Source organism: Tupaia chinensis, unplaced genomic scaffold (genome assembly GCF_000334495.1).
Source record: "Tupaia chinensis unplaced genomic scaffold, TupChi_1.0 Scaffold000212_1, whole genome shotgun sequence".
Lineage (NCBI taxonomy): Eukaryota > Metazoa > Chordata > Mammalia > Scandentia > Tupaiidae > Tupaia > Tupaia belangeri.
In genome coordinates, this window is record NW_006159687.1 from 3,624,749 (window position 1) to 3,643,323 (window position 18,575).

Below are 18,575 nucleotides of genomic sequence, written 5' to 3' on the forward strand. Positions count from 1 at the left end.
GCCTCCAAAAAAAAAAAAAAAAAAAAAGTAACTGGCAAGCCACTTGACAGCCCTGGGAAACTCTCCTGCCCGCTAGCATCCCGCGCTAGTCTGGGTACACCGGGATTCTGATACTCGAGCTCATCTATCAGTGTCTCCATTTTACGCATGACTGGACAGCCAAGGGTCAAATACTCAAGAGTATTTGACGAAATCCTCTTGCAGATTGGTGTTCCCCAGAAAAACAGATATTCGTGTCATAAACCCCAGGTTCTGTCATAAACATTCCTTCTCCTTTTATTTTATATGGATGAGATGAATGTCCTAATAGAATTACAAAGAATGGGGGCCAGCAGGTGGCATAGTGGTTAAGGTACTAGACTCCCACGTGGTTGACTGCAGTTCAAGTCCCAGACTCAAAAGCTTGAAACTCATACAGGACACGTATGTGTGCATGTCCAAAACCCCAAGAGAGAATGGAGGAGAAGGAATTGAGGCATGGCCGTCTTCCCAGAAGGTGATTTCTCACTTTCTCTGTCTCTGTCTCTCTGGTAAGTGCACACACCCTATAGCAAAAATCTCTCTTAAAAAAAAAAGAGAGAGAGAGAGAGATAAAGAATGTTTATGACAACATTGTTTTAAATAGTCAGGTAGATGGAACGACTTTCTAGCTTTCAGCTACAAGGATTGACTTGCCGATTTATTGTATCATTAAATTCCATTCAATTATTAGAAGTGTCATTACAGAAATGAACAGGCGAGTAGGTGGCGTGGAGGTTCAGGCTGCTGGATCCCACATAGCTTTTTTTTTTTTCTGGAGAGGTTTTTGCTATAGGGCGCGTGCGCTCGCCAGAAAGACAGAGAGAGACAAAGAGATAGAAAGCAAGAAATCACCCCCCAGGGGGGATGGCCACGCCGCAATCCCTTCTCCTCCATTCTCTTCTTGAGATCTTGGGCATGCACGCACACGCGCCCGGCATGAGTTTAAGCCACTGGGTCCGGGACTCAAACCGCAGTCGACTACCTGGGAGTCCAGCGATATAGCCATTACGCTAACTGCTGGTCCCATGGATCCCACATAGCTTACTGTGTGGTTCAAATCTTAGGCACATGTGTGTCCATGCCCAAAATCCCAAGAGGAAAAAAGGAGGAGAAAGGACTGTGGTGTGGCCATCCTCCCTAGGAGATTTCTCAGTCCCCCTCCCCTTTCTGTCTCTCTCTGGTGAGCACATGCACCCTATAGTAAACTGCAAAAAAAAAAAAAAGAAAGAAAGAAAGAAATGCATCTGACAGGAAAAGATGATTATAATCTAAGTAAAATAAAAAACAATGTCTAATAGGATACCGTTCTTCTAAAATATGTGAAGTGTATGTAATAAGTAATAATGCTATAAGCATGTATATGCAGAAATTTCAAAAACTTTATGGAAAATGGAATTAAACTATGAGTTAATTTTGGTGCAAAATTTTGAAATCCATACATAGATTTTCATAAAATATATTTTCCATGGCTTTTTAAGACCCTCTTAGATAGTATTTATTGCATATCAGATACTGTCCTAAATATTTTATAAATATTATAACTTTTTTTATAATAGGCTGTTATCATACTTATTTAAAAAAAAAAAAGGGAGGGGGACACTGGAGCACAAAGAAATTATAAAACGCACCCAAAGTCACACAACTGTAACTAGTGGAGCAGGGATTTAAACCCAGGCTCTCTGGCTACGAAGGCGTGCTGCTGACCACCCTGCTAGCTGCATCTGTCCGTGCCGGTGTGTGGATTTGGACATGCATACCAAGGAAGTTGCCACGTGGTCTGAATAGGAGAGCATCGTAGATCCTTTTTACACTCTTCATGCTTGTCTGGGTTTCTAATATTTCTGTATTGAGTTTGTAATACTACAATTAAAAATACTAAAACCTACACTTTGGAAAAACAAGATCGATCTTAGCCCATCGTAGAAGGCTGCTTTTAGCTAGAGGTGAAGACAGGAGGGCTGGCTACTCGCCCCAGCCTGGTGTCGAAGCAGGGAACGGCCGCTCAGTGAAATCTACACCCAGTGGGCATCTACCATGCCGGCAGCAATGACCGCTATTCAGATGGTTATTGTCAGTGTTGCTTGTTCACCTCTCTGGGCCCCAGCGACGGTGAACGTGGAAATCACATTGGCTGCGGTGGCTTCACTGAATGGTGAACGAGGCGATTCTGCGATGGGAAGGACCCCGAAGCTGGACTGCTGCAGCTGTGAGCAGGAGGGTGCGGTGGGGTGCTGGCCACGCCGCCAAGCCCTCCTTCTCCTGCCAGTCAGTGAGGCTGAGCTTTCCAGGTGAGGGCCGGCAGCGTGGGCGTGGGGTGTTGACTGGCTTGGAGACATCACCAGGGAAAGCCCACCCGCCCTGCTGAAATTGTGGCACCTGTGAACGCCCTGCAGGAATGGAGCCAATGAAGCTGGCGAAAATTATAGTGACCTGTCTGAGAATTGATCAGAGCTGATAAATCAGAGCTGGTTTCCTTCCTCTGTCCACTCTTCCTTCTCGGCGGGACACCATGGGTCCTGCCCAGACTCCAGCCACCACAAAGACAGCCCCCCGACCGAAGTAGACACCACCTCCCAAAGTGCCATGCCGTGGACAAGATCCGATGACAATTACCTGGCTTGTCCCTGGTCTCTACTCCTCCTGCGTCTCACCATCCAGGCAATGAGACGCCTCCCTCCACCCAGTGGGATCAGGTTTGGTGGGGTAAGCTGAGACTAGGCCCAGAGGCAACTTGGGATGGGGCCATTGACATAGTTCTGGGCACAAATGACATAGTCGATGGGTCTAATTATTTTTAGAGCGCTAAGTGCAATTGTAGTAATCAGGTCGAAGCAAATATTGCTGAGTAAAAATAAATGCTGTTTTAAACTTAATTCTGTGGGTTCTCTACCCTAACTTCTAGAAGTCCCCTTCCTTCCCACTGCTGCTCTTTCACAGCCACCACAGGAGTATGCTTACGCCAGAACTTAGACACGGCCACCCGAGGCTGCATGGTGGCCAGCGTAAGGACCCCGGACCTGGGAAGCCCAGGGTTGGATCACGACCTTGCCAGTTGTCCTCTATGCGCCTTTCTGTCCCCACCCATAGGACGGGGAAGTAACGTCCTCTCCAGGTCGTGCTAAGTTACATGTAGGGAGTGCTGACGCAGCCCCTGGCCCCACTAGGCTTCTGCAGTCATTCACGGTTCCGGTCAGGAACCAGGCGCAGGCCCCAGCACCAAGCTCCACACCCGGAATTTTCACATGAGCATCTTCCGACTTGCACGTATGCACAAGACCAGCTGTTTGCGTGTGCGTGTGTGTGCACAGGTGTGGGAGTCAGTCGAGGCAGGCCTCGGGAACGGCCGCCTCTGCTTGCTCCGGAGGGGAGCGCGGGCCCTTGCCCACTCACCTGGAAGAGGTTAGCAGCCTCCAGGAGCCGCTGGACGTTCTGCTTGGTGATGAGCGCCTTGCTGGTGTACGTGTAATCCAGGAGCGTGTGCATGGTCTCGGCATCGACCCCTTTAATGATGATCCTCTTCTCGTATTTCTCCTTCAGATCATTGCAGAACATGGCCCTGGAAGAGAGGGCTGAACGTGAGTCCTCCCAGGATCCGAGATTCCCTTTTGGACTCAGCTGCTGTCATGGAACAGGAGGTCCCCGAAGTCAGTACGTGGGCTAATTGCTCAGTTCCTCCAACGCCCACTGCACATCGGACATGCAGTTAACGCTTACTGAGCCCCACAGTCCGGCCCTGCCGTGCCCAGAGTGGGGACCCAAAGCCACTCGCAGATGTGTCAACCTGCTGGGGGTTCTTCTGGGGAGGCTGTGGGACCCCTTAGCTTCATCCGTCCTTTCTTTCTTAACGCCCAGGATTCAAACACGGTTTCTGACTCAGACTCAGTCCTCCCAGCTCTCCTCTGACCTGGCCAGCTGGTGCCCAGATACCCCGCCGCAGTGCAACTGGCTCCTGCAGCTGCCTCTCACCTGAGGCTGGCCCCTGGCCCTGGGCGCCTGCAGCAGGGAACCTGCCCCCGGCCGCAGGACAGAACTACCCCATCTCACTCATGGACCATGCCTTTCCTGACCCCATCGCAGGACTGGACTTCCGGAATATCTATCCTCCATCTTGGAGGAAGGGGGACGATGTGGAAGGAATTTGAAGTGAACATCAAACGGGCCAGGATTGAACTCCAGCTCCACCAGCTCAGAAGCTGGACATGTTACTTCATCTCCATGAGCCTCTGTTTTCTCATCTGCCATGGGGACCTTGACAGCGCTGTTTAACTTTTATCGTGAGGGTTAGTTCAGCACTCATAGATAGGTAGAGATGTGTTTGTACCCACAGCGGGCTCGGCTGTGAGCTCCTCGCGCTTCTTGGACTTTGGCATCTGAACTGTTGGTCCTTTTCAGTGAGTGCATAAGCTATTTTCTTTCTTTCTTTCTTTATTTTTGACAAGGTTTTTGCTATAGGGCACGTACACTCACCAGAAAGACACAGAGAGAGAGACAGAAAGCAAGAAATCACCCCCCAGGGGGTATAGCCACGCCGCAATCCCTTCTCCTCCATTCTCCTCTAAAGATCGTTTTTTTATTTTTATTTATTTATTTATTTATTTTTTGGGGGGGGAGAGATTTTCACTGTAGGGCGCGTGCGCTCGCCAGACAGACAGAGAGAGACATAGAGACAGAAAGTGAGAAATCACCCCCCAGGGGGGATGGTCACGCCGCAATCCCTTCTCCTCCATTCTCCTCTAAAGATCGTTTTTTTATTTTTATTTATTTATTTATTTATTTTTTGGGGGGGGAGAGATTTTCACTGTAGGGCGCGTGCGCTCGCCAGACAGACAGAGAGAGACATAGAGACAGAAAGTGAGAAATCACCCCCCAGGGGGGATGGTCACGCCGCAATCCCTTCTCCTCCATTCTCCGCTCGGGATCTTGGGCACGCACACACACGCGCCCAGCGTGAGTGTAATCCACCGGGTCCAGGACTCGAACTGCGGTCAGCTACATGGGAGTACAGCGACATAGCCATTATGCCAACCGCTGGCCCCTGTTTTATTTATTTTTAAAATGTATTTATATCTTATCAGATTCTGAAAAGATTCCTGGAATTCTGGAAGCTTAAGAGGCACCAAAACTATAGTAAGATTTTATATGTTAAAGTTAGGAGGGGAGGAAAAAATAGAAAAACGTGAATGGGAGCGTGAAGACAGGGAGAGAAGCCACATGGACACACCCACGCCTGCTGCCTTACCGGGGGCTTGGCCAGTGAGTTCCAGCCGCAGTCCGCCCATCGACCCACTTCACTGTCCTTATTTATGAGCGCCTTCAAGGAGTTCACGGAAAATGTGTACTACGAAAAATTATGCATGGACATTTTTGCACCAAAATAAACTTATAATTTAATTCCATTTTTCTACAAAGTTTTTAAAGTTCCCTTGAATTATCTTTTTAACAAATCTGAACACTCAGAATTATAGTTCTTAGCATTAAAAACTAGCTAGAATTCCTCTTGTTATGAACAGCAGCCTCATAACATTCTTACCCAGTGAAGCTGGTCCTTTTTTTTTAATTTAAATTTATTTAGTTATTTGGTTCGTGAGAGAGACAGGCGCTCCAACAGGGTCTTCACACTGCAACCCACTTCCTGCCTCAGCCGGCGAGGATCACGGGCACACCTATGCCTGTGCGTACCAAGGAGTCCTGGGGCCATGAACCCACGACCTTCCCAGGGGCCTCACATCATGGTGAGCAGCGCATTACCACTGTGCCATCAGTCCCATCCCCAAAACACCTGTGTACCCTTCTTGCTCTCCCAGTAGCTGTGAGACAGCGCTCCCACCAGCAGGGTCAGCACAGGTTATAAAAACTCCTTGGAGGCACTGGAACTCCATTTATTTCAACATGCCGTGCATTTTACAGAATATTGCACAGGATACTGCACTAGGGCTGGGAGGGATTGAAATATGTGCTTTGAGGGGCCAGCAGGTGGCGTGGTGGTTAGGACAGCCTGACTCCCATATGACTGACCACGGTTCGAGTCCCGGACCTGGCAGCTTGCTTTCTCAATTACTTTCTCTCTCTCTGGTCAACATAATAATTAATAATAATAATAATGATGACAATGAATGAAATAAAATTATATATACACACACACACATGCTTTGGACTGAATTGTGTCCCCCCCCCACATTATATGTTGAAATTCTAATACCCAATATGTCTCTATATTTTTTTTTTTTTTGGAGAGATTTTCACTGTAGGGCTCATGTGTTCTCCAGACAGACAGAGAGAGACATAGAGACAGAAAGCAAGAAATCCCCCCCAGGGGGGATGGTCACGCCGCAATCCCTGCTCCTCCATTCTCCCCTCGGGATCTTGGACATGCACGCACACGCGCCCGGCGTGCGTTTTAAGCCACCGGGTCTGGGACACGAACCGCAGTCGACTACGTGGGAGTCCAGCGACATAGCCATTACGCTAACTGCTGGTTCCCTATGTCTATATTTGAGATAAGGCTTTCCAGAGGTGAAGGTGTGGGTTTGTAAGAGGAAGGTCCACATTTGATAGGATTGATGTCTTTGTAAGAAGAGGAAGAGAGAATAGAACTAGGGGGCAGCTCTCTGCAAGTCCAGAAAAGAGCCCTCACCAGGCCCAGCCATGCTGGCACCCTGAGCCCCGACTTCCAGGCCCCAGAACTATGAGAGCACTCCTCTGTTGTCTACCTGCCCAGTGTGTGTATCCGTCATGGCCTCCGACCCTGATTAAGACACACGCTGGTGCTGAGTAGAGCGCACTGTAGCCAGTACCCAGGTGCGGAGGAGGCTTGGAGCTGTGTAAGGAGCAGGGGTGAGGACGAGTCGCGAGTGAAGCTGGACAAGTCCTGGACGACTGTGGACGCCCGGCTGGTAGAACGTGGTCCCTCCGGGCGGCATCAGAGGGAAGTGAGACACATGCACTGGAGACCGGGGAAGGTGGGCCTTGTCACAGTGGCCAAGAACTGACTGAACCGTGTCCTACTGCTTCGTGGGAGATGGAACTTGGGAGCCGAGCACTGGGTACCCGCTCAGGAGGTTGTGGAGCAAACATCGAAGGGACGGTTTAGCCCCTCCCCGCTGCCTGCAGGAGAATGCCAGCCATCAGCTGAAGTAGGAATTTTTAAACAAGGAGGAACTCGAAATTAAAGACTTGGAAAATTCTCGGCTCACCCATATTGCAAAAACTGAGAAAGCATGTTCTTCAGAGCATGCCAAGGGTGTGGCTGGACTGCCCTCTGTGATGCTCAGGGATTACCTAAGGGGAGACACTGCCAGGGCAGACAGGGGAGGGAGCAGGGAAGGGGGGACTCCTAGGGCAGGGCAGACAGGGGAGGGGGTGGGGAAGGGGAGACTCCTAGGGCAGTGCACACAGGGGAGGGAGTGGGGAAGGGGAGACCCCTAGGGCAGTGCACACAGGGAAGGGAGTGGGGAAGGGGAGACTCCTAGGGCAGGGCAGACAGGGGAGGGAGCGGGGAAGGGGGGACTCCTAGGGCAGTGCACACAGGGGAGGGAGCGGGGAAGGGGAGACTCCTAGGGCAGTGCACACAGGGGAGGGAGTGGGGAAGGGGAGACCCCTAAGGCAGTGCACACAGGAAGGGAGTGGGGAAGGGGAGACTCCTAGGGCAGGGCAGACAGGTACTCAGCTGCCAAGAGGACTCCTCGGGCAGGGCAGACAGGTACTCAGCTGCCAAGACAGGCTGTTCTTCAGAAAGGGAAACCGTGCTCCCAGGGCATTCAGAGGTCATCAGGCCACCTCGGTCTAGACAGCCTCTGCCAGAAATCTTGAGGGCCGGACCCCCACCTAGGGCTACGTGGGTGGCATCTCAGAGTGCTGGCGGGCAGAACAGCACACACATAGGATTATCCCACGGCCAGCTCCCTGGCCGGGGCGGACCCCACGTGGCCGACTGTGTTGCTCCACTCCTAGACCTAGCAGCTTGAGAGTCACTCTGGGCGCGTGCGTGCCCAAAATCCTGAGAGCAGAGTGGGGAAGAAGGGATTGCGGTGTGGCCGTCCCTCCTGGGAGTGCTTCTCGCTTTCCCTCTCTCTCTCTCTCTCTCTCCCCAGAGGGTGCAGGTACCCCATTGTGAAGGAAAAGAAACAAACAAACAAAAACAAGGATGACAAAAACAGGGGATTAGGCTCTCAAGCCTTAAAATCTAGTGAAATTGACCTCGCTAAGATTGCTTGTCCGTGACACAGATGCAAGGCCATGGACTGCTTCCTGGGGAATTTAAGCAGCCGTACCTAGGCCGACAGCACGTCTGTCCTGAGCTCCAGGGAGCTAGCTGAGCGCAGGAACATGAGGGCGGGGAGAAAGCAGTCTGGGAGATAACCTGTGGAGGGCACTGGAGGAGGCTAGGGACTCAGGGTTTATTCAGTGGACAACAGGGAGCCATCGAAGGCTGATGAGCAGAGGTAGGACTCAAAGATAACTTTGTTTTTAAGAGACTTTTGCTATAGGGTGCATGTGCTCGCCAGAGAGACAGAGAGATAGAAAGCGAGAAATCACCCCTGGTGGGTGGTGGCCACGCCATAATCTCCCCTCCTCCAGTCACCTCTTGGGATTTGGGGCACGTACACACATGCACCCAGCATGAATTTTAAGACACTGGATCTGGGACTTGAACTGCGGTCGACTACATGAGAGTCCAGCTATGTGACCCTTATGCCATCTGCTGGTCCCTGGAGAGGTATTTTTTTTTAAAGAATAATTTCATTTTTATTTATTTATTTATTTTAATTTGACCAGAGAGGAACAGAGAGAGAAGGAGAGAGAGAGAGAGAAAGTGAGAAAGCAAGCCACCAGGTCCAGGACTCGAACCGCAGTCGGTCATGTGGGAGTCCAGTATCCTTAACCATCATGCCGCCTGCCAGCCCCAAGAGGTGTGTTTTTAACAGATTTGTTCTCACGTTAGTTTGCTGGGCATGGGTGCCACTGTGGTCGAGTATTAACCACAACCAAGCCGAGCCAGGAGACCACAAGGACAGGGCCTTTTCCCGGGACGTACTAACAGAGGCAGGAACTACACTGCTGAGGAGCTTTTCCCATCAGCTGCCCCTGGTTTCTTTCTTTCTTTCTTTTTTGGAAAGGTTTTTGCTATAGGGCGTGTGTGCTCGCCAGAAAGACAGAGACGGAGAGACACAAAGCGAGAAATCACCCCGAGGGGGGATGGCCACGCCACAATCCCTTCTCCTCCGTGCCCAGCATGAGTTCAAGCCACCAGGTCCGAGACTCAAACCGCGGTTGACCACATGGGAGTCCAGCAACATAGCCATTACGCCAACTGCTGGTCCCAAACCTCTGTTTTTATAAATCAGGTCTTTTCTGTTACAAGAGGCAAAATAGAATAGATGCCCTCCGACCTGCGGTTTTACAGGACAAACCATGATGGATGTTCTTTGCCTTCGTTTGCTTCTGATTTTGCACATGTCCCCCTCCTTGCTGGGGAACCTGGGTCCCCCCAACAAAACTCCGCTTCCCTCACGACTCTCTTCAGTGAGGTCTGCTCAGGTTCTCACTTCCCCATGGGGCCAGGAGCAGGGCTGGTGTTTGGGTTTTCTGTCTGCGGCCACATCCTGACCAGATGACTCCCCTGCAGGTTCAACATCACCCGGTTTTCCCAGACGTCCTCCATCCTGGTCCCCCAGGGCGCCATGCTGGCTTCCTTGTGACCGTTATGTCAAAGATTAGCCTCTTCTTAGGGATGGTTCGGACCACTTAGAAACTTGCCATCTGGTGCTACTCCGACCTTCGCCCCAAGGTAGTCACACATGGGGGCTGCCCAGGCACAAAATCCCTCCCGGGACGGCAAGGACAGTCAAAGTGTCCTAGGCTGCCCCCTCCACCAGCTGCCACGAGCAATCCGGACACCAGGCCGCTCCTTGGGCTTTTATGACACAGAGTCCAGAGGGAAAGGTGGGAGGGAGTTCCCTGGCTGAGGGTAGAGGCCGTTACAAAGCTAGAGGTCAAGGACGAGCCACCACAGGTTGGGCGACATTGGAGGTGGCCAAGCCAGAGCTGAACTGGGCTAGAATCCGGCCTCTACTGCACTTCCCGAGCCTCGAGGCTCGAGCCCCGGTGCAAACTGCAATTGTTCCCCGAGAAAGGGGCCCTTCTTTCTAATCAGTCCTCCTAGACAAAGGGCTTTTTAAAATTCAAAGGAAGGCACCCTAAAAGCCAGCAGGGGCCTCTGTCAGAGATGTGAACCAGAGAGAGGAAGAGATTTTAATATAGCCATGGTGCGCATCCGTCCAACGCTCAACCTCGCAAGTTCGGCACCCTGAGTTACTTTGCAATTGTGTGGTTTGTTTCTGGGCTTTGCTCTAAAGTGGGATTGTATGGCACTGAAGGATCCATAAGGTTATTCCACCTTTTCTTCCTCTTCCAGTCTTGAAGCTCAGAGCTGACCTGATGACCAGACTTCATCCCCTCTCACTGTAGTTTCCTGCAGCCACCCCAGGGTCTCCCTGGGTATAAGGGCCCTCCATACCCACGGCCTAAAGATCACTTTAATCGAGATGACGGATCACGGCGCTTTCCTGCTTAAATACTCTCATGGCTTTCCACACCCACAAGGTGGGAAAACTCCTTGGCCTTGCCCAACAGAAGCAGGGAGAGCTGAGTAGAACAGCCTAGCATGGCAGCATGTGCTGGTTGATGCTGTCACTGGGCAGGATGAGGCCTGGATGTGATTCCGGGCCACCCCCAGAGTCGAGCACAGCGGTCTACACCTGCGATCCTAGCTGCTGGGCGCTGAGGCAGGAGGATCACAACATAGCAAGTCTCTGCCTAAAATGGGTCTTGAAAGTTAATTAAAGGGACCAGCAGTTAGCTTAATGGCTATGTCACTGGACTCCCACGTAGTCAACCACAGTTCGAGTCCTGGACCCGGTGGCTTAAACTCATGCCGGGCGTGTGTGCGTGTGTGCCCAAGATCCCAAGAGGAGAATGGAGGAGAAGGGATTGTGGCATGGCCGTACCCCCGGGGGGGGATTTCTTGCTTTCTGCCTCTCTGTCTCTCTGTCTTTCTGGCGAGCGCACACGCCCTATAGGGAAAACCTCTCCAAAAAAAAAAAAAAGAAAAAGAAAAAGAAAAAGAAGGTTACTCAGAACTAGAGAAGAATAGATTTTCTGTTCTTGGTTGGAAGAAGAGCCACATGCCCTAGTTGCCAGAGGTGAAGATGACAGACATGATATTTTATTGCAAATCAAAGAACCTAATTGCACTTCTGCCCTAGGGCAGAACCTCCCCACCTCCCAGTGCTAAAAAAATAAATAAGTAATAAAAAAGAACCCGCCATGTAGACACAGCCCATGTGCGCTCACACGCTCACATGAGTGGCCTTCTGAACCAACAACGCCGAAGCACTGAAGCACTGGGATTCTTCGTTCTTTTCTTATCTCTTCCTCTCTCTCTCTCTCTCTCACCAGAGAGACAGAGACAGAGAGGGAAAGTGAGAACTCACTGTTCCCAGGGTTAATGATCACACTGCAATTCCTGCTCTTCCGTTCTCCTCAGGACTTGGGGAACGCACACATGCCCCGTGTGATTTTCAAGCCACCAGGTCTGGGACGTGAACCGTGAAACCGGTCATGGGGGAACCGGTGCCTTAACTTCCACACTTCTTGCTGGCCCGACGGGATTTTACCGCTCTTTCCAGTTTGTGCTACGATGACCGTAACTGATTGTCCTTCCCTATTCTAGTAGCCTGGCCACTCTGCAAGGACTTCCTGCTCTGGCCACTGTCCTTCTTCATCAGCAGCTGCACTTACAGGAGCAGTATCAAAGTCGGGGCCGGCAGGTGGCGTGGTGGTTAAGGGCACTGGACTCTCACATGGCCGACCGTGGTTCGAGTCCTGGACTTGGTGGCTTGCTTTCTCACTGACCCTCTCTCATTCTGTTCCTCCCTGGTCAAATTAAAATAAATACATAAATAAATAAAAGTTCAACAGGAGTAATATCAAGGTTTTTATTCACTTCAGACATTTCCAGGGTATCTGCCAAATGCCACTCATTGCAACAGTGTCAAGGAGAAAGAGACAAACAAACCAGTCACCACTTCACATAGCTCACATTTTCTTTTCTTTCTTTCCTTCTTAAGGTTTTTGCCATAAGATGTGTGTGTACCAGAGACTGAGAGAGACAGCGAGAGGAAAAGTGAGAAATCACCCACCGGGAGATGGCCACGCCGCAATCCCTTCTCCTCCACTCTCCTCCTGAGATTTCGCAGCCATGTGGGAGTCCAGTACCCAACCATCATGCCACCTGCGGGCCCCTCTTTCTCTTTGTCTTTTCTTTCTTTCTTCTTCTTTTGTTTTATTTTATTTTATTTTATTTTTATTTATTAGAGGGCATGCCGCATCCACCAGAGAGAAAAAGAGAGACACAGAGAGAGGAGGAGAGGAGAAAACATCCCCCGGAGGGATTGGGGGGCACGGCCACACTGCAACTCCTTCTCCATCCCCCTCCTTTGGGGATTCTGGGCACACGTACACCTGCGTCTGGCACATTTCTGAAGCCACACCGTCCAGGGTGCACTTAGCCATGGGCTCTAGCTGCCTTAGCCATCAGGCCTTCGGTTGGGTAGCTTACATTTTCACTGTCTTGTCCACCCATGATGGGTGACTCCCACTACTGGACTCAGGGCTACTCAACATCTTGAGGAAGGTGTTTTGAGGTTTTGTTTTGTGTGTGTGTGTGTGTGTGTGTGTGTGTGTGTGTGTGTGTGTGTTTCTGAGAGATATTTTTGCTATAGAGTGCGTGCACTCTCCAGAAAGAGAGAGAGAGACAGAGAGACAGAAAGCAAGAAATCACCCCCAGAAGGGGTGGCCACACTGCAATCCCTTCTCCTCCATTCTCCTCCTGCTTATTTTGGGCATGCACACACACATGCCTGGTGTGAGTTTCAAGCTGCCAGGTCCAGGACTTGAACTGCGGTCGGCTATGTGGGAGTCCAGAGACGTAACCATGACGCCATCTGCTGGTCCCCAAAGTCTTGAGGAAGAAGAGAAGTGAAAGTGTTAACAAGTGTCCTCTGGTGGGTAGGATCTCAGGGTCCATGTCTCTGCTGTCTGACAAGTCACAGAATCCTGTTACCTGCACGGTTTTTAGTGATCCTGTAATACCTGGCCTGTACTTCATGCAGTCCTGGTGTGCTAGGCAGGTAGCTAGTCATGAGCGGCAGCCCTAAGAGCATAGCAGAAGGACACAGGTCCCATCAATCACAGCTTATCAGGAGTCACAACCAGGCCCTCCATGAATGCCGTCTTCCCACCTAGCCCCTGGTGCCAGGAAGGCAAGGCAAACACCAGTTTTCCTCCCTTGGTACCTGAGAAGACACACAGGGATGACTGTAAATTTCTCTTATCACCCCTCCTGAGTACAAAAAGACCCAACCACACATTTTGGTCAGCATCCTGATTCCCACTGGGTGATAAACTAATCGGGCAGTCTATCCTAATTAAACATCCTGGCTCACACTGGGCACACTCAGTTAGGTAATCATATTCCACGGGAACCAGCAAATGGCGTAATGGCTATGTCGCTGGACTCCCATGTAGTCGACCACAGTTCAAGTCCTGGACCTGGTGGTTTAAACTCATGCTGGGTGTGTGTGCGTGCGTGCCCAAGATCCCGAGAGGAGAATGGAGGAGAAGGGATTGCAGCGTGACCATCCCCCCTGGGGGGTGATTTTTCGCTTTCTGTCTCTCTGTCTCTCTCTGTCTTTTTGGCAAGTGCACGCGCCCTATAGCAAAAACTTCTTCAAAAAAAAGAACTGGCTATGGTGGCAGTATTCACACCACAAAAATTGGCGAATGCTTAAAAAAAAAAAATCTCTCACACTCTTCGCCTGTGAGAGGGATGCGCAAGCAAGTGCAGGAGAAAGCCCAGGGGTTTCAAACAAAGGGCAGAGACAGTGTGACAGACCCCCCACCACTAAACAGTCCAGGTCACCTCTGGTGATAAAGTAACACCTAAGCAGTTCCAAAGGCAGCAGGTGCTACCTCGCCACCTGCCCGCCCAAAAGCCTTTGAAGTGTACTTCTCTAAAATCTTTCTTTTCTGTTAAGCTCTCTTTTCTCCCTACTTCTGTTTTGGTTGTGGCTTTATTTTGCAGCTAGGGACAGGTCTCTAATTTTAGTGATTTGGGCCCAAAGAACCAAGGACCTCCCAACACAGCTCAGCGCTCTCCCATCCGATGACACTGGCACTTTGCAGGTACCCCAGTAGGGCCTGCGATCCTTTGGCTGCCCGGCATCTGAAGCCCTCCTGCTCGGTGTGGACCGTGGACCACTCTCCCTCTCTCCCTCTCAGCAGGACGGTGAACGGCAGAAGCCACTCCCTACCCAGAGGCTTCCAAGTTCACACTCACTTTCCCAGCTTCTGTCGCAGCCAAGGCATGAACACCTGTAGCTCAGCCCCAACCACTCTGGTGAACCACGCGGGCTTCGGATTGGGAGCTAGTGGTGCGAAAAAGCAGGGGCAGAGGGAGACGGGTCTCGGTGGAAGTGGCAGAAGCAGTGCCAGACACAGCCGTGGCGTCTGTGCAGCTGCAGCCCCAGGGCCCTCCCCACACAAGTTCTGTGTGGCTTCTGGCTGTGGTTGTGGCTGCTGCCTGGCCTCTCTTGCACCTGTCTGGTTTCTGAGTTTGGTCTTCCCAACTTCCGGGAGGGGATTTTTGCAAATTCCTAATACCATTTACATAAATTCCTTTTCTCAAATAAGCCAGAGTTGATTTCTGGTTGTGAGAACTAAGAAATCTGCCTTACTGCTGTGTACAGAGTGGTTAGGCAAATAAGTTCATAAATGAATCCATTTTTTTTTAAAGAATTGCTTTATTTTATTTTATTATTATTATTTAAGTTGCTGGGGTCGTCCGAGAGAGAGACAGAGGAGAGAGCGGGAAAGCAAACCACCAGGTTCAGGACTTGAACCGTGATCGCCCATGTGGGAGCCCAGTGCCCTAACCACCATGCCACCTGCTGGCCCCGTAAATTCATGTTATTATTTGCCTTTCACAACTCTCTGAGATCAGTAGTCACAAATCGCTAGCCTTGCTGTGTTGTAGATCTCGCCTTGGGGCTGTAGGTGGGCCACACAATGGGGCCAGGATGTACAAGCTAATCCACAGCAGAGTCCAGGTTCAAATCCTAGCACCTTAGTTCTTTCCATTTACAGAGCAGTTCCTGGGACTTTTCCCAGGGACTTCCTACAGATTCTTGAGGTCCCGCCCCCAGCATCGTCTCTTCGCCTTGCACCCTGAGGGCCTCACTTCCTATCTGACCTTTGACTCAGGCTGATACCCTGAGGCATGCCAGATCTTCGGTGCTGCCTGGGTCTGTCGGCTTGGCCCTAGGCACGGCTGGGATGAGTGTCCTACCAGTACCGGCCTGTGCGTGAGTGGGGAAGGGTGGCTTGTTTCCCCCGGGAAGAGTAAAGATCTTACCCAGAGAATGTCCTTTCAGGCACGTTTCCACCCTCCACCCTCTTGGAGAGGGTGCATGTTAGCTTAGATCTCCGCGGGGAAACAATTTTTCCCCGCAAATGAATTTCCTCCAGGGTGAAATGGAGACACTTACTAAGGATTAAATAAAATGAGAACGAAATTCAGCAAAGAGCATAATGTGCACTAATTATTCAAAACAATTTGACCCTCTCACATTCTAAACTACAAAAAGTACTTACTACAAAGATTACCGTCATTTATAAAAATAAAATGTTGGAAATAACGTAATGAGCACAGTGCAAGGATGGATTTCCTCTTATGCGTCTGTTAAAACTGGCAGCAAAAGGAATGGCAAATACGGAAAGGATGGCGCGCCTGGGGAAGGGTTATAATGAAGAGGGGGAGCAAAGCAGGTGCACAACTGTATGTAACCACGGTTACAAGTGTGCAAAAACACATCTAAAAAAGACCAGGGGCCAGGAGGTGGCATGGTGATGGAGGCACCGGATTCCCACCACGGTTCGAGTCCCAGACCTGGCGGCTTAAAGCTCATACCAGACGCTGGGCCAGCAGGTGGAGCAGTGCTTGTGGCACTGGATTCCCACGTGGCCAACTGCAGTTCAAGTCCTGGACCTGGTAGCTTGAAACTGATGCCAGGAGCATGAGTCTCCATGCCCAAAATCCCAGGAGAATGGATGAGAAGAGACTGCAGTATGACTCTCTCTCTCTCTCTCTCTCTGTGTGTGTGTGTGTGTGTGTGTGTGTCTGGCAAGCACACATGCGCTATAGCAGAGAAAGTCTAAGAAAAGGTCTCTCTCTTAAAAATATTCAAGAAAAGAAAATCATACTAGGCATATATATGCATGCCCAAAATCCCAAGAGGAGAATGGAGAAGAGATTGTGGCATGACCATCCCCCCTGGGAGGTGATGGGGTGATTTCTCACTTTCCGTCTCTCTCTCTCGCTGCCTTTTGAAAGTGTACACCCCCATGGCAAAAACCAGAAAAGAAAAAAAAAAGGGGGGGACCAATAATGCTAAATGAAAACCCTTAACTTTCTCAGGATGTCCCATAATCTCTTACCCCAAATCTTGCACCGTATGTGCTTTGGCAGGAAGTTGCTCGAATGTTAGTGCATCTTGGCTATTCCCATATTCCTCTGTACTCTCTCCTTTTAACTTGTTAGCGGGTGCAGGCACCTGCTAGAGAGAGAAGAAGAGGGACAGAGGAAGACGGCCATGCCAGCCCTTCTCTATTTCTCCTTTGGGGATTTTGGGCACACATACGTGCACTCAGCATGTTTTTCAAGCCACCAGGTCTGGGACTCAAACCACGTGGTCGGCCGTGTGCTCTCCGGCCACCTTCACCCCACGCCACCAGCTGGCCCCCTGCACTCTTTAACCCGGGCCATGTCTGTGGACGGCGACAATGTGCATCTGGCACCCCAGTGTGGCTGTTCTCGGGTCACTGGTAGGCACATACCGTGCCGTACCCTGCAGCAGGTGGGCGTCAGAGGGAGAGCCGTCGGAGAGGGGCTCGGGGTGCTGCGGGCACAGCCCCTTCCAAGGACTTTGACGTAGGGGCCTGTCCAAAAGCGCTGACGTAGGTGGCGGCTTTGCCGGTGGACTTACAGAAGTCATCCGTCTTCTTACAAAATAAATCGATGCGGCACCCAATTTTTCTGCCATGAGAACATCTTGGGGTCTGGCTCTTTGACATTTAAATGTACGTTATTTAAGCTTTATCCTCCCTCACCTTTTCTCAACTTCAACAATGCGTTATTTTCCCCGACTTCCTCATTCCACCCCAGGGGGATGTTGTCTGAGCTCCCAGCACAGCCTCTGCTGGCCGCCATCAGGGCTTTCCAGGCCGGCACAGTCCCTTCCTACCAGTTCTCCAGTTCCACAAACAAGTTCTTGGAACTCCTTTTCCACGGGTGTGGTAGAGACGGCAGGTAATCAGTGGCCAATCAGGTTTTCTCCCTCGTGTAAACAGGGACACCAGAATTGGCTTCACTGCGGCTCCAGCTAGTCGCCACGCGATAGCGGAGCTGTGGGCATGACCTACTCCACAGTCAGCCCAGGTCTTTAGAAGAGTCGGTCTTTGCAAAAATCAAGGGTTGTCACTAGGAAGGGGTCTTCAAAACAATCGTGGAAAACAAGGATGAAAAAACTATGCATGGGGCCAGCCAGTGGTGTGGTGAAGGTGGCTAGATACCGCGTGGCTGACCCCCACGTGGCTGACTGTGCGGTTCGAGTCCTCGACCCGGCAGCTTGAAAACCATGCCAGGTGCGTGTGTGAGTGTGTGTGTGTGTGCCTAAAATCCCCAAAGGAAAATGGAGAAGGAACTCCCACGTGGTCATTGCCCCTGGGAGGTGCTTTCTTACTTTTCCTCTCTCTTTCTGACTGGCACAAGCACCGTGTAGGAAACTCAAAAAGAAAAAGAACAGAAATGAAAAGGAAAAGGGAAAAATAGTTACACACAGTTTTTAGAAGATTTTTGCATCAAAATAAACTCATGCTTCAATTTTGTCTGTCCGTGAACTTTTCAAAGTACCCTCATACAAGAAAGCAATAAGGGAAAAAAGGAAAGAAGAGAACACGGGACCCAAGAAAATCCTCTGCCTCCTATAATGTTGTAACCTCGAGCAAGTTACTTAACCTCTCAGCATCTCAGTTTCCCCTCTGAAATGAGGTGGGTAATGTTAGGGTGAAATGGGATAACATGTAAGGGATCTAGAAGACAATGGGAAAAGCTGTCGAAATCCTGAAGGAAAATTATTTTCCAGAATTCTATACCTAAGCGCATTGTTTTCGAACCGTTACTGTAACGACCGAACTCAACCTCTGCGACTCGAAACCTCTAAAGTTGTATGACTTTGCAATGCTGGAGGTGAGAAGTACAAAATGGGTCTCAGTAGGCCGAAGTCCAAGGGTTGGCAGGACCGTGCTTCCCGTGCAAGTTCCCGGGAAGAATCCATTTCCTTGCTGTTTCGTGTCTACGTTCCCTGACTCATCACCCCCTCTCCGTCATCGAAGGAGACGGGGTAACGGCGCCAACCTCTGCCCCATTGTCCCACCTC

The 18,575-nt window shown here is 50.6% G+C and overlaps 1 protein-coding gene across 1 annotated transcript in view; it reads right to left on the reverse strand.

The window, feature by feature from the left end:
* KLHL6 (kelch like family member 6) overlaps positions 1-18,575 on the reverse strand; it is a 60,985-nt gene that overhangs the window by 35,861 nt on the left and 6,549 nt on the right. Inside the window, exon 2 of the mRNA XM_006147380.3 lies at positions 3,412-3,577. Within this exon, the coding sequence (XP_006147442.1) occupies positions 3,412-3,577 (166 nt within the window). The remainder of the gene's footprint in view (positions 1-3,411; positions 3,578-18,575) is intronic.